The 14235-nt window shown below is 41.4% G+C and overlaps 1 protein-coding gene across 3 annotated transcripts in view; it reads left to right on the top strand.

Moving 5' to 3' along the window:
• Nucleotides 1–10744: 10744 nt before the first annotated feature.
• The window catches only part of pan2 (poly(A) specific ribonuclease subunit PAN2), an 83969-nt gene continuing 80478 nt past the window's right edge, over nucleotides 10745–14235 (top strand). The window contains exons 1-2 of one of the 3 annotated variants that reach the window (XM_060820967.1): nucleotides 10745–10768; nucleotides 13258–13577. In XM_060820967.1, coding sequence (XP_060676950.1) covers nucleotides 13266–13577 — 312 coding nt within the window. In that variant the 5' untranslated portion in view covers nucleotides 10745–10768; nucleotides 13258–13265. The other 2 variants (XM_060820965.1, XM_060820966.1) reach the window with 2 other exon arrangements.

A 14235-nucleotide genomic window follows, 5' to 3' on the forward strand; every position in this document is an offset into this window, starting at 1 on the left:
CACTATTAATCACTTGGCCAATTGTTGTGTCATCTACAAACTTAATTATCCTCTCTCCACCCCCACATTCTAATCTATTATCGTTTATATATATCAGGAAAAATAAGGGACCCAATGTTGATCCCTGTGGTATACCGTTGGACACTGGCCTCCAGTCACATAAACAGCCTTCGACCACCACCCTCTGTCTCCTACTACTAATCCAATTTTGGATCCAACTTGCTCAATTACCCTGGATTCCATCATCAGAAATTGCTGGTAAAACTCAGCAGGTCTGGTAGTATCTGTGAAGAGAAAGTTAAATGTTTCAGGTCCAGTGACCCTTCGTCAGAACTGATTGTGGCTAGGAAAAGGTTAGAGGAGGCATGGGGCGAGGGGGAAAGAGTTAACGCTCGTTGGAAATGGAGCCTAAATAGAGAGAAAAACAGTTGGGCAGACAGAGCTTGGGAGAATGAATAGCTGCTAATGGGGACTGTTCGGGCTGACAATGGGTTGTTTGTGGTAGCAAACCATGTGATGACAGGGCCAGGTGTATGGGGTTTGGAGTAAGGAGATAGGAGGTGCTCAGGCCCTAAAATTATTGAACTTGATATTGAATTCAGAAGTTTGCGGAGTTCCCAAGCAGAATATGAGGCGTTGTTCTTCCAGCTTGTGCTAAGCTTGCTCCACCACTGTGTTTCCTGGCCAACATCTCTGTCTTGGGCTTGCTACAATGCTCTAGCAAGGCTCAGCTTCCCCTCTCCCACCCCTTTTCTAATATATATATATATATCAACCTTTTCCTAGTTACAATCAATTCTAAACAAGGGTCACTTGACCCAAAACATTAACTGCTTTCTCTCCACTGATGCTGCCCAGAAAAGCTGAGTTTTCCCAGCAATTTCTGATTTTGTTTCCAGTATCTGCAGTTCTTTGGTTTTTTTTTGCTTAGTGTTTAACTCACTGCCACATCTCTTCCAGGTATGCTCACCTGGAAGAAGTTCTGCTCCTATCTCCAACAGAATTTCTGTTCTCGTCTTTTTTCTTGTTCGCAGTCTTTACTTTTATTGTCGCTCCCAAGTGTTTGGCAAGGTATTTACCAAAACTTCTTTCCACAACTACATCACGTTCCTCAGTGACTGCCTCAGGCTCAGACTCTCAGAGGGTAAAAAATGAGGTCTGCAGATGCTGGAGATCACAGCTGAAGATATGTTGCTGGTTAAAGCACAGCAGGTTAGGCAGCATCTAAGGAATAGGAAATTCGACGTTTCGGGCATAAGCCCTCAGACTCTCAGATCCAAGGCTGACTTTATAATTAAGCCACTCGACAAGGGTGGGGCTGTTGTTGTCTGGCAGACTGACCTCTCCATTGTGGAGATGAGTGCCAGCTCTCAGATATCTCCCCCTGGACCATGATCCCACCATGGAACACAAGACCATTGTGACCACAATGGTCATTAATTTCATTTCATTTGGTGATCTCCCCCCTACTAACTGCCTCCAAGCTCATACTCCCCCAACCCTGCAAAGTCCACTTCTACCTCCTTCTACCTACAGGACTGCCTGGGCAGACCCATCGCTTCTGCCTGCTTCGGCCTCACAGAGCTCATCTCATCCAACTTCGACTTGATTTTTTTCTATGCTTGTCCAGTCTCTTTCCAATTACATCCACAATTCTTCTAACGTTTTCTGTCAGTTTCAGAAATCCCAGTTCACAGGGTCCTGCCACCCCTCCTTCACTATGGACGTGCAATCACTTTACGCGGCCTCATCAGCATGGTCTCAGGGCTCTCTGCTTCTTCTTAGAGAAAAGGCCTGAACTGTCCCTGACCACCACCACCCTCCTCCACCTGACTGAGCTTGTCCTCATTTTGAACATGTTCTCCTTTAACTCCTCCCATTTTCTTCAGGTCCAAGGGATCGCCACATGGGCCCCAGATATACCTGTCTCGTTGTGGGGTATGTGGAACATTCCTTATTCTAGTCCTACTCTATCCCTCACCCACAACTCTTTCTCTGGTACATCAATGACATCATTGGTGTTGTTTCATCTCCCATCCAGAATTTGAAAAATTCCACAATTTCGCTTCCAATTTCCACCCCACTCTCACCTTCATCTGGTTCATCTCTGACTCCTCCCTTCCTTTCCTTGACATCTCTATTTCCATTTCCGGGGATAGGCGGGCCACCAACATCCACTACAAACTCACCCACACCCACAGTTACCTTAACTATACATCCTCACATCCTGCTACCATTCTCCCAGTTCCTCTGTCTCTGTTGCACCTGACTTGATGATGCCAACTTTGACAAGGGACTTTGAAATATCCACCTTCTTCTTCAACCAAGTATTCCCCAGAACCATAGTTGATAGCACCCTCAGCTGGGTCCTACTCATTTCCTGCACCTCAGCCCTCACCCCTATCTTCCCTCTAACAACAGCAATAGAGTCCCTCTCGTCCTCACCTACCATCCCACCAGCATCCAATCCAAAGGATCATCAGCCTCCATTTCCACCATCTCCAGCATGGATACCATCACCAGACATATATTCCCTTTCCCTCCCTAGTCAGCCTTCCACAGAGACCATTCCCTCTGGAACAGCCTGGTCCACTCCTCCTCCACTCCCAACACTCCCCCCACAGCCCCACGACACCTTCCCATGCTATCGCAGAAGGTGTGACACCTGCCCATTTATTTCCTTCCTCATCGCTATCCAAGATCCCAGATGCACCTTCCAGGTGAAGCATCAATTGACCTGCACTTCACTCAATCTAGTTTACTGTACTCGCTGCTCACAACGTGGTCTCCTCTGCACTGGGCAGACAAAGTGCAGACTGGGTGACCACTTTGCGGAGCACCTATGCTCTGTCCGCAAAAATGACCCTGAGCTTCCAATTGCCTGTCATTTCAACACACCGTCGTGTTACCTGGCCAACATCTGTCTCTGGCTTGCTGTAGTGTTTCAATGAAGCTCATCACAAGCTCGAAGTACAGCATCTCATTTTCCACTTCGGAACTCTATAACCTTCTGGATTCAATATCAAGTTCAATAATTTTAGGGCCTGAGCACCTTTTTCCACGTCCTAATTCCAAACCTCACGCAACAGGCCCTGTCATCACATTGTCAGTCACTAACGGTCCCCATTAGCAGCTATTCATTCTCCCAAGCTGATCTTTTACTTATTCTTTTGTCTGCCCAACTGTTTTTGTCTCTATCTGGGTTCCGATTCCAACTAGCATTTATACTTTCTCCCTCCTCCCATGCCTTCTCTAACCTTTTCCTAGCCACAATCAGTTCTGAGGAAGGGTCACTAGACCCAAAATTGCTTTCTCTCCACAGATACTGCCAGATCTGCTGAGTTTTTCCAGCAATTTCTGACTTTGTTTCTAATTTCCAGCATCTGCAGTTCTTTGGGTTTTTTTTAAACCCTGGATTCCATGTGCTTTTGTCTTCTTTATCAGTCTCCCAGGTGGGCTCTTGTCAACCGCTTCACTGACATCCCTATAAGCTACTCACTTGCTCTACCTTCATTCAAACACCTGATCACCTCCTAAAAAAAATCAAATTTGTTAGGCTTGACCTCCCTCTGACAAAGCCATGCTGACTATCCCTGATCAAAACTTGCTTCCTGTGCTATGGTGCCCTTTTAGAGGTCTTGTTTACACTATTTATTGCTTCATCTTCCCCTGGAATGAGGTGAGCCTCTTTTTACCACCTACAAACATTTACTCAAGGAGTTCAGCTAACTCTCTCAGTTTGTTGTTTGCATTTTTAATTCAAGAAGGCAGCAGAGTAGCAGTGCAGCACGTGGCCTCCTGCCCAGAGTTCATCTGCTCCATCTGCTTGTGCATTTTGTTTCTTCTTTCACTGCTCTTTTTTTCTTAATTGAATCTACTTACCTTCTGTGGAGAGTGAGTTTGTGCAGTGCGGAGGAGATCAAGCCAGCATGGCAACAAGAGAGGTCCCCCAGCATCTGTGGCAGCAGGAGCAGGCAGCCCAAGGTCTCCCAGCAACTGTGTCAAGTGTGGAGGAGATTAAACCAGTACAGGGAAAGGGAGCTCACTGTGGTAGAGGAGCCCATCGCAGAGGAGATTGAGCCCTTGTGGGGATTGCGAGGCCAGCATGGCTAAGTACTTAAGAAGGACAGTAATGTTGAGGTTGTAACTTTATTTCTTCATTGTTCTACTTTGTAACTGGGATTTTATACCTATATTCTCCTTCTCCCAAGTGAAGACAAATATTAAGTACTCATTTAACACTCTACCTCCATTCTCTGGCTCCATGCAGAGATTGCCTCCTGGTCCCAGTTATCCTCTTCCCCTTAATATACTTATAGTGTATCTTGAGATTCTTCCTTATTTTACCTTCCCCCTCCTTGATCTCCTTATTGCTTTCTTAAGATATTCCCTGCACTTTTTATACTCCACTAGGGTCTCCATTGATTTGATCCCTTTGTACCTGCTAAAAACCTAGACATTCAGTTTCTCTGAGCTTGTTGAGTCTACATTTCATCTTAAAGGGAACATGTTGGGCTTGTACACACTCCATTTCCTTATTGAAGTCTACTTTGGCCAGGTCCTGCCTTATTTTAATAAAATCTGTCTTCCCCAATCTAAAACTATTTTGTTTTGCAGACCATCTTTTTCTTTTTCTATAACAAACTGAAGTCATATCATGTTGATGTAATTCCAAGCCACTCACCATCCTGACTTGAAAATATATCGCCATTCCTTCAGTGTCATTGGGTCAAAATCCTGGAATTCCCTCCATAAGGATCTACCTATCACTAAAATGCTCCCCCACTGCCATCTTGAACAGCTGTCTGCCTTCATTCCCCAGAATTAGAATCAGCACTGCACTATTCCTTGTTAACCTCTTGTATACTGATAGAAAAAGCTCTCCTGAATACATTTCAAGAAATCCGCCCCCTTTTCACTATGTCTATTCCAATTAATGTTGGGAAGTTGAGATGCCATAATTACCCTATTATTATTATTTGTATACTTCAATGAATTGTCTACATGTCTGTTCCTCTATTGTTCTATTCCTCTCACTTAATATGACTTAAGACATAAGCAATAGAATTTCTGATCAGCTAAGGTATAAGGGGGAATAGAATGTAGGAGACCAGCTAAGAGAGCTTTAGAATAGTCAAGTCTAGAGGTAAGAAAGGCATAGATGACTGATTCAGCATGAGAGCTGAGAAAGGGGCAAAATTAGGGCATGTCAAGAGATGGAAAAAGGCAATTTTGGTGACTATGTGAACATGAAGTTGGAAGCTTGGGGTCAAATGTGATATGAAGGCTGTGAACATCTTGATGTCATCTCAAACTGTTCTCAAGGAGAGGGGGAGGGTTGGTACCAAGGGAACAGAATTTGGACCTCTTGTGTATACATTCATATCAAACCAGAGAGGAGCTGCACCTGGAGTAAAAAGCCATTTTTTCTTTTTATTCTAAATTAATCATGGGAAATCCAACTAATTCTAGTCAATGTAATTTTATTTTAGTTTTATACACAACATTGGGAGGGGAGGTTTACCTTCAAATGGGCCAGTTCCTCTTTATCCCCCATTGGTGAGTCTCCATTTATGGATTATTTACTTTTAATAAACAGGATTTCTGGAGGAGATATGAAATGTGTAATGCATTTCACACATCAACTAATATCTAAAAGTACAACAAAGTAATAAGTTCATCCATAATAGTAACACTTAAAGGTTTTTAGCACATGACTGATGCTGGTGTGGCCAAATTTATTGCTTTCCTTTAATTCCAAGCCACTCACCATCCTGACTTGGAAATATATCGCCGTTCCTTCAGCATCACTGGGTCAAAATCCTGGAATTTCTTCCCTAAGGATCTACCTACAGCAGATGGACTGCAGTGGTTCAAGGTGGCAGCTCACCATCACCTTCTCAAGTGGCAACCAGGGACAGGCAATAAACTGCTGGCCAGACAGTGATGTCCATGGCAAAAGTGGGTACTGCAGATGCTGGAGATTACAGTTAATATTAGAGTGGTGCTGGAAAAGCACAGCAGGTCAGGCAGCATCCAAGGAGCAGGAAAATCGATGTTTCAGGCAAAAGCCCTTAATCAGGAATGATGTCTATGTCCCATAAGTGAATTTAAAAAACTGTCATATTGAGAGCCAACCAGGTAGTGTGGGACTGGAGTCCCAAGTAGCATGGACCAGGTAAGGTTGACAGGTTTTCTTCCTTGAAGGCATAAGAAATTTTCCTGGCACCTTTCTAGTCATGCCAACCTGCAAATTACCAGACTTTTTAATGACGTGGAGGTGCCGGTGTTGGACGAGAGTGGACAAAGTTAAAAATCACACAACACCAGGTTATAGTCCAACAGGTTTATTTGGAAGTACTAGGTTTTGGAGTGCTGCTCCCTCATAAGGAAGCTGTGGATCATAAGATACAGACTTTATAGCAAAAGGTTACAGTGTCATGCAACTGATATGATATATTGAACAAACCTAGATTGCTGTTAAGTCTTTCATCTTTTAGAATGGGTTGCAGGTTTAGGTTCATTGATATGTTTAATTAAAGCAGTCCTATTAGTGGAGATGTTGACCTTCCAAAGCTGTAGGTTCTCTGCTTAGGCCTGCAGCCTTGGGAATCTGCCCACCATAGACTGTTGTGGTCAAGCCCTTTTATTTATTCACTCATGGGATGTGGGCATCACTGGCTGGGCCAGCATGTATTGCCTCTTCCTACTTGCCCATTTATCTCCAATGGAGAATATTTTCAAGCTGGGAAGATTTTGCCCAGTGTTTCCAGAAATTAGAATGGCAATAGTGATTGACTGTGAGAGAGTAGTTGTTCAACTAACTTTTGGAAAACAATGTTCAAGTTGGTTTATTGAAAATCCCAATGTTATTCCCCCACCCACACCACCTTTTGGATTAAAAATCACAAAGACCACTCCAAATGTGAAGAGCCAGAATGGATCATCTTTAAAACTGACAATTTCATAAGGGATGTTTCAGAGCCCCAAAATGCAGGACCTATTTTGTAAATTCAAAATTTGAAATCCCTTTCAAGTTTTCATGTACTTAAAGAGTTTTGTTTATAAATAACCTGACACAACATCAGAACATTCCAGGGTGCTTGACAACCAATTAAGTACTTTTGGAAATGCTGCCACTATATAAAGTAGGAAAAAATATATAAAGTAGGAAACATGACAATCAATTTGTTCAAAAGGAAGCTCTCACTTACATCAGGGATGTAATAATCTAATCATGTGATGTTGATTGAGGAATAAATGTTGCTCAGGATACCAGGAGAACTCTCCTCTCTTCTTGAAATAGTCTACTTGATCAGGTAGCTGGAGCTTTGATGGAACACTCATCTGAAAGGGAGTAGCTTAACACTGCAGCAAGGTGTCAGCCAGAATTATTTCCAATTTACATTTTCTTTTTCTACAAGTAAAGGAATGACTACACTTATAGCGTAAATTATGTCCAATTGCTTTGTGTCATAGGTTTATAATCTGGGCTGTTTTTGAGTTTGCTTTTTATCAGGGAATAAGTCAAGAACACAAGAAATAGGAGCAGAAGCAGGCCTTCAAGCCTACTCCACCATTCAATAAGATCATGGCTGATTTGATTGTGGCCTCCACCTACCTGTTTGTCCCCCTTAATTCCTAGGTCAACCAAAAATCTATCTAACTCAGTCTTAAATATACTTAATGACCCAGCCACTACTGTGGAAAAGCCACTCTCTGTGGAAGAGAATTCCACAGACCAATGACCTTCTGTAAAAATTATGATTAATTTCAATTTTAAATGGGAAACTCCTAATTTTTAAACTGTGTCCATCAGTTCTAGACTCTCCTGAAAAGGGGCAACATCCTCTCAGCATCCAACCTATGAGCAGTTAGCAAATTTGTGATACAGAATGATGACAACAGCATGAGTTCAATTCCCACACTGGCTGCAGTTATCAAGGACTCTCATTCACAACCTCTCCCCTTGCCTTGGGTGTGGTGACCTTCAGGTTAAACCACCACTAGTTGTCTCTCTCTTGAATGACAGTGGTACTATGCCAACTTTACCTTCTGACATAGCGGTGGCATCAGCAAATATAGTAACCATGCATTCTGTCCCTTCATCCAAACGATACAGATTGTAAATAGTTGGGACCCCCACTTATCTCTGTTGCACTCCACAAATCATTGCTTATCAACCTGAAAATAAGCCATTTATGTTTCCTGTTTACTAACCATTCTGCAGGAGAATGCAGCCACAACCAAGTTGGAAGCAGTGTAAGCTCAGGTGTATGGGATGGGAGGGAGAGACAAAGAGAGAATAGAAGAGCAATAGTGTGAGGGGATTTCACTATTAAGGAATGAGACTGGAGTTTCTGCAGCCATTGATATGACTAGAGGACAGTATGTTGCCTTCCAAGTGCCGAAGTAAAGGATGCTACAAAGTGACTGCAGGGGAGGGTGAGGTCATGCACATTGATATCAATGACTTATGCAGGAATAGGGATGAGATCCTGAAAGTGGATTTCAGGGAGATATGTAACAGACTGAAAGGCAGGTGGTCTCAGGATTGCTGCTAGTCCCATATGTCGGTGAAAATACAAATATGAGAATTAAGAGGGATTAGATTATGTAGTTGGTTTATTCAGCTAGTAGGGACATACTGGATTGAAGGTCCTCTTTCAGTGTTTCTATGTAAGCACTAGAGACCCAGGTTCAACTTCAGCTTGGGTGGCTGTGTGGAGTTTGCACATTCTCCCTGTGTCTGCGTGGGTTTCCACTGGGTGTTCCAGTTTCCTACCACAGTCCAAAGATGTGCAGGTTAGGTGGATTGGCCATGCTAAATTGTTCATAGTGTCTGGGGATGTGCAGGCTTTGGTGGGTTAGCCATGGGAAACGTGGGGTTACGGGGGGGGGGGGGGGTGCTGTGTAGGCCTGGGTGTGATGCTCTTTGGAGGGCTGGTGCAGTTTCAATGGGCTGAATGGCCTCTTTCCGCACTGTAGGGCTTCTATGATTCAGTATTATCCCCTATGCTATGAGACCTTATTGTGTGTAGCAACCTTTGATATGTAACCTTATCAAATGCTCCTTTGGAAATCCAAGTATATCAGATCTGGAGTTTCCCATAAGAACATAAGACATAGGAGCAGAAATAGACCATTCAGCCTATTGAGTCATGCTCCACTAGATTATGGCTGATCTGATAACCCTGAACTCCACTTTCATGCTTTTTCCCCAGTACTCTTGATTCTCTTACTGATTACAAATCTATCTACTCCAGCAGTGAATTTACTTGATGAACCAGCTACTGCAGCTATTTGTAGTAAAGAATTCCACTAGATTCACTACTCTCTGGCTAGATGTGGTGATGTAGTAGCTCTGTTGCTGAGCACGCAAACCTTGAGCTTTGGGTTCAAATTCTGGTGCAAAATCCAATCTGAGGATTAAATGAGATACTTAAGGAGGTGCCTTGGCTTAGTGGTGCCTTGTAACCATGAGATCCTGAATTTGAATTTCAGTGGTATTTTTCAGTCCAAAGGGCTGAAGTTAACCTGATGTGTTAACCTCTGAGCCAGGAGGCCTCAGTTCAAGTCCCACTTGTTCCAGAACCAGGTAATAGCATCTCTGAACAGGTTGATTAGGACAAAAATATTAACTACCCTCAAAGAAGAAATTCCTTCTAATTTCTACCCTAAAGGCGTGATCCATTACTCCCTCTGGTCCTAGACTCTTCCACAAAAGGAAATAACCTTTTGATATCTACTCTGTCAAACTCCCCTAAGAATCTTGTATGTTTCAATAAAATTGCTTCTTATGTGTCTTAATTCCAATGAATACTGACCTAACCTAATTCGCCTCATAAGAAAATCCCCCCTTGCCTGGGATCAACCTAATGTGCCTCTCCTAGTCTGCCTCCAATGCCAACAAGTCATTGTCCCTTTTTTTAACTTCTTCGAAGAATTCTGATAAAATTAATCAAACGTTTATGAGCTTTAAGGTGTGACACATTTGCTTTAGCCAAAACCAAAATGAGATTCAGCTTTTGAAAGATGGATAGGGTTATGAAATAGTCTATATGCAATAATGGAACTGCCCTTTCATTCAAACGAAAACAGAAATTGCTAGATAAATTCAGCAGATCTGGTAGCCCTTTCAGTCATCCATCTGTCAAATACCAGATTTTATGACATACTGTGTGTATTATTTTTACACTTGTAACCACTTCACATTTATGCATACTGTTTTGTTAAAATTCACCTTTGCAAAACACCAAGCTGCTTTAAAATTGTACCTCTAAACTGTGCCTAGTATTGCGAACTCTGGCTATATATAGCACTGGATATTACCACGTGATACTTGACCCTAAGTAACTTCCATAAACTGCCTTTTCACTGTTTCGCCAAAATAATTGAAAATGTGCAATTTTTGAAAGCTATGTTTTATTCCGAACAGGAATTCATCTTTAATTCCTGGAGATATAGCAACAATACTCATACCCATCATGAACCAGGCTGAGGAGCAAAACTACTGCGGTTGTACCTCAAAAACAAATTTAATTACAAAGATTCGCATACCAATGATAAGAATTTACATCAAGTTTCCGCAACCATCCTGTACAGCTTCCCTCGCTCGTTATGCTCTTCTGGATCTACTTTCGATTTTTACTTTGCTTCAGGAACCAAGCAGCATCCGTACACAGCCGGGCTTGAAACCCCGCCTCCAACCATTATAGATTGGGTGGAGCGCTTGTCCATTAGAATTATATGGTTGTTGCAGTGGATTGTGGGTAGTATTGTTGTTGGGCTTTTTTGAGCTTTGTTTTAATGGTAGTTGGTTATGTTTTTGTGTGTAATGTGAGACGATAAATGATAAAAAGGAAGTGCTGGTAGGTTTAATATTAATGCGTGGTAAGTCAGCCATGTAATAATAATTTAACGTGAAGTAACTGGAAAAGGCAATCAGCGATGTTGGCTGGGCCTGGCTGATGATTTTTTTTTCAAATCCCTGTTTTAACCATCGCCTGTGGCTGTTGAAAATCATCGAAATGTCAGCCTGACGATAATTGTTTGAGATTACGAGTTTAAAAAAAATGGAAAACAGCACAAATTATAGCAAACTAACTCAGTCAATTTTCTCCAAGGGGACTACCTTCCACCTGCGCCAGTTCTGTGTGAAGGACTAGAATGGCTAGAAGACTTCATAAAAACGTTAACGATCAGTGAAAAGTTTGATTGCTAGGTTAAAGTTTATTTTATCTTTTATAGTGTTGGTTCCCCTTTTCTTTCCCCATGGTATGTGTTGCTCGGGAGTCCGCTTTTAGGAAATACACAAAATAGCCTAGTTTGCTGCACACTCTTGTTTTGTTACTTCTTGGTTTTTGGATTTATATGTTCTATCTTCCTAATACTATGCCATGAATTATCATTTGATTCATTCCACATACATACATCGGGAATGTAGGGGTCCTGGATAGCAGATACATCATTTAATTTATGACTTCCTGTCCACAAAAACTATCCTCTACTTGGCCTGCCATAAAGTTTCGTTTGGCATTTGAAAATTGACATGAGTTTTTGCTTCAAGGAGTTTCCTTTAATCTGTTTTGTACTTTGAACACCTAATTCCTGCATTGCAATATTGATGAAATTGCTACCAAGAGAAAGTATTGTTAAATGCATTGGGGCAGCATTAAGTTTTAGTTACAATTTTAGTAATATGCATTTGTGAAAGAGAACAACTCCTGAGTCTGTGTCATGTAATCTCAACCAACAATTTTATGTCCTATTATGAGACTTGAATTTCCAGTAACCTCTATGTTGTTGATCATCTATCAACAGTAAAAAGAGAAAAGTTGGTCAGGATTCTCACTGCTGTTCACTATCCAGTTATAACTGTTGGAAGTAGGTTGTGATGTCCTGCAGGATTAAGTTGCTTGTCAGCATTTACTATTCCAAAATGAATGGTGTTCACTTGGATTAGGGGCCATCATATGCCCAGCAAGGGATCAATGTCTTTTGAAAAAGAAGTTATAGGATTGTGTTTTACTGTAATATTGGAGAAATCCTCCTTGTTTAGTTTGGAAAAATGCTTCTACCAAAGTGGCTTGGTTATGACTAATTAAAAATGGGTGATAATTTGAAGTTATGTTTTCTTGACATTATTTGTAGCTGTAATATTGTCATAATTGGAAAATTGGATTTTAGAAATCATTGGTAAGTGTAAGCCGAATGTTTTGTGTGTTATGTTTAGTTTGATAATTGGATAACAGTACTGGAATCATTATAAAAAGGCAGGTTGTTGTGTGCTCAGATTATGTTGATATTTCAGGTCTGTTATGGACCAGACCAGATCCCCTCAAAATATTTTTAAGAAGGTAGCCTAGACCATAGCTTTTTTTTATTTTAAAGACAGATGTGAAGTGGATGTTCTAGGTATGATGCGACTCATCAAACCACTCGGCTTAAACAAAACAATTTACTTAAACACTACAGTTGAAACACAAACAAAAGAAAGCAGAATTTAGAATAACTTAATTATTGGAAAACTTAACCAACCCAATACAGTAACTGTTACTAATTAACTGTTCCAATACAGTAACATCCCACAAACACACTCCTTGGCAAAAACGACAAATTCAAACACAGATTCTTACTGGCAGGAGGGAATAGCATCATGAGAGAAATCTTAGAAGAAAGTCAGAGGTTCATTGTTAAACGAAACTTTGTTATTTTGTTTGTTTGGCACCTCTGCCTTTATGACCTCTCTTCAAAAAAAACAAGGACAAGAAAACCTTTTTAAAATGACAGCATCATCATGACAGTTGAATCCCATCTGCCTTGTCCTAGAGGCACCTGGCCTGTCATTTTATGTACGACGCCATTGGAGTTTGGAAGGCGTTTTGTGATTTTCTAATTTTTAATCTGAGTATCTTTCATTATGAACTTCCGGCTTCCGTGTTCTGCAGTATAATTGTGCATTAATTTCGAATTTTGTTGAATGTTTTCTGCACATTGTATGGTGGCTAGCAACCATTTGTAGTCAAAGACTTCTTGAAGTATTTCCAGCTCTCTGGCACAGGCTTGACAAATGTAACCTTTATATGTATGTACATGGTGTAGTAACAAGCGAGGACAGGATGTTTTCAGTTGGGGGAATAAAGTGGAAATGATCTTTGTTTTGCATATATGTTTTGGTTAAGATAGGTTTAAATAACTGCCACATAAATTGGAACTTATTTCTCTCCCAAATACTTCTATTCTTTTCATCCCTAGAATAAACCATGAATTTTGATGGTCTTGATTCTGGCCTTGGGGAATACTCACCATCCCTGCATCCTGGCATTGACCCTTCCCTGGACAATTCAATTGAGCATTCCCTGGACCCACGGCTTGACCCCAACTTACTGCAGAATGTAGAACTGGAAGCAGATGGTGTCCAGCTGGATGGCATGCCGGTCTCAGTATCTGAATCTGTACACCTTGTGGAGGGAATGTATTCAGCGCTGCACAGGGTTGTTGCAGAAGTCGGAGTCCCTGTAACTGCATCACATTTTGACCTTCAAGATGAATTGCTCTGGGTGGGAAATCATGGGGTAAGTGTAGTACATTAACCTCCAATCAAGAAAAGTAATGGGTCTCAGATCTAGGATAGAGGCCTTTGGGTATACCAGTGGATAATTGATTGGTATGTTGTATTTGTACAGCTTACAGGTCACTTGATATAGCAGGGATGGTCCAGAATCTGCTGATGAGTCCTAACCCACTGATGTTGCAATTTGACTTGTAAAATTTAAAAGTATGATAAAAAGATTGATTTTGAAGTTAGTTGTCGGGTGTATCTGTTTAAAATAATCCGACTATAATCAGACAAAGACCTATTTTTCTAATCAGCCTATTCAGAGATGTTATTACACACCTCTGGAGCTGGTGGGACTTCGAACCTGTCTCTCAGCTCAGGGGTAGGGATACCACCACTGCACCACAAAAGGACCCTTATGATCAGACATAGATTATGCTAAATTATTATCACCTGTTTGGAGCTGAGAGTTTCACTTTTTAAGTTAATGATTTATGCAGTTGAGTGAAAACAAATAGTACTGACCAATTTCCAAATATAGCATAAGCACTCAGAATTCTTTTTTTAAAAAAAGTTGCATTTTGAATGCTCATAATTGTGTTGATGGTTGATGTGGGATTGGAATCTGTCCGCTTTCCAGGATTCTGCAGTGTTGATGCAAAAATGGCTCCTGG

This window comes from Hemiscyllium ocellatum, chromosome X (assembly GCF_020745735.1).
Source record: "Hemiscyllium ocellatum isolate sHemOce1 chromosome X, sHemOce1.pat.X.cur, whole genome shotgun sequence".
In the NCBI taxonomy this organism is placed as follows: domain Eukaryota; kingdom Metazoa; phylum Chordata; class Chondrichthyes; order Orectolobiformes; family Hemiscylliidae; genus Hemiscyllium; species Hemiscyllium ocellatum.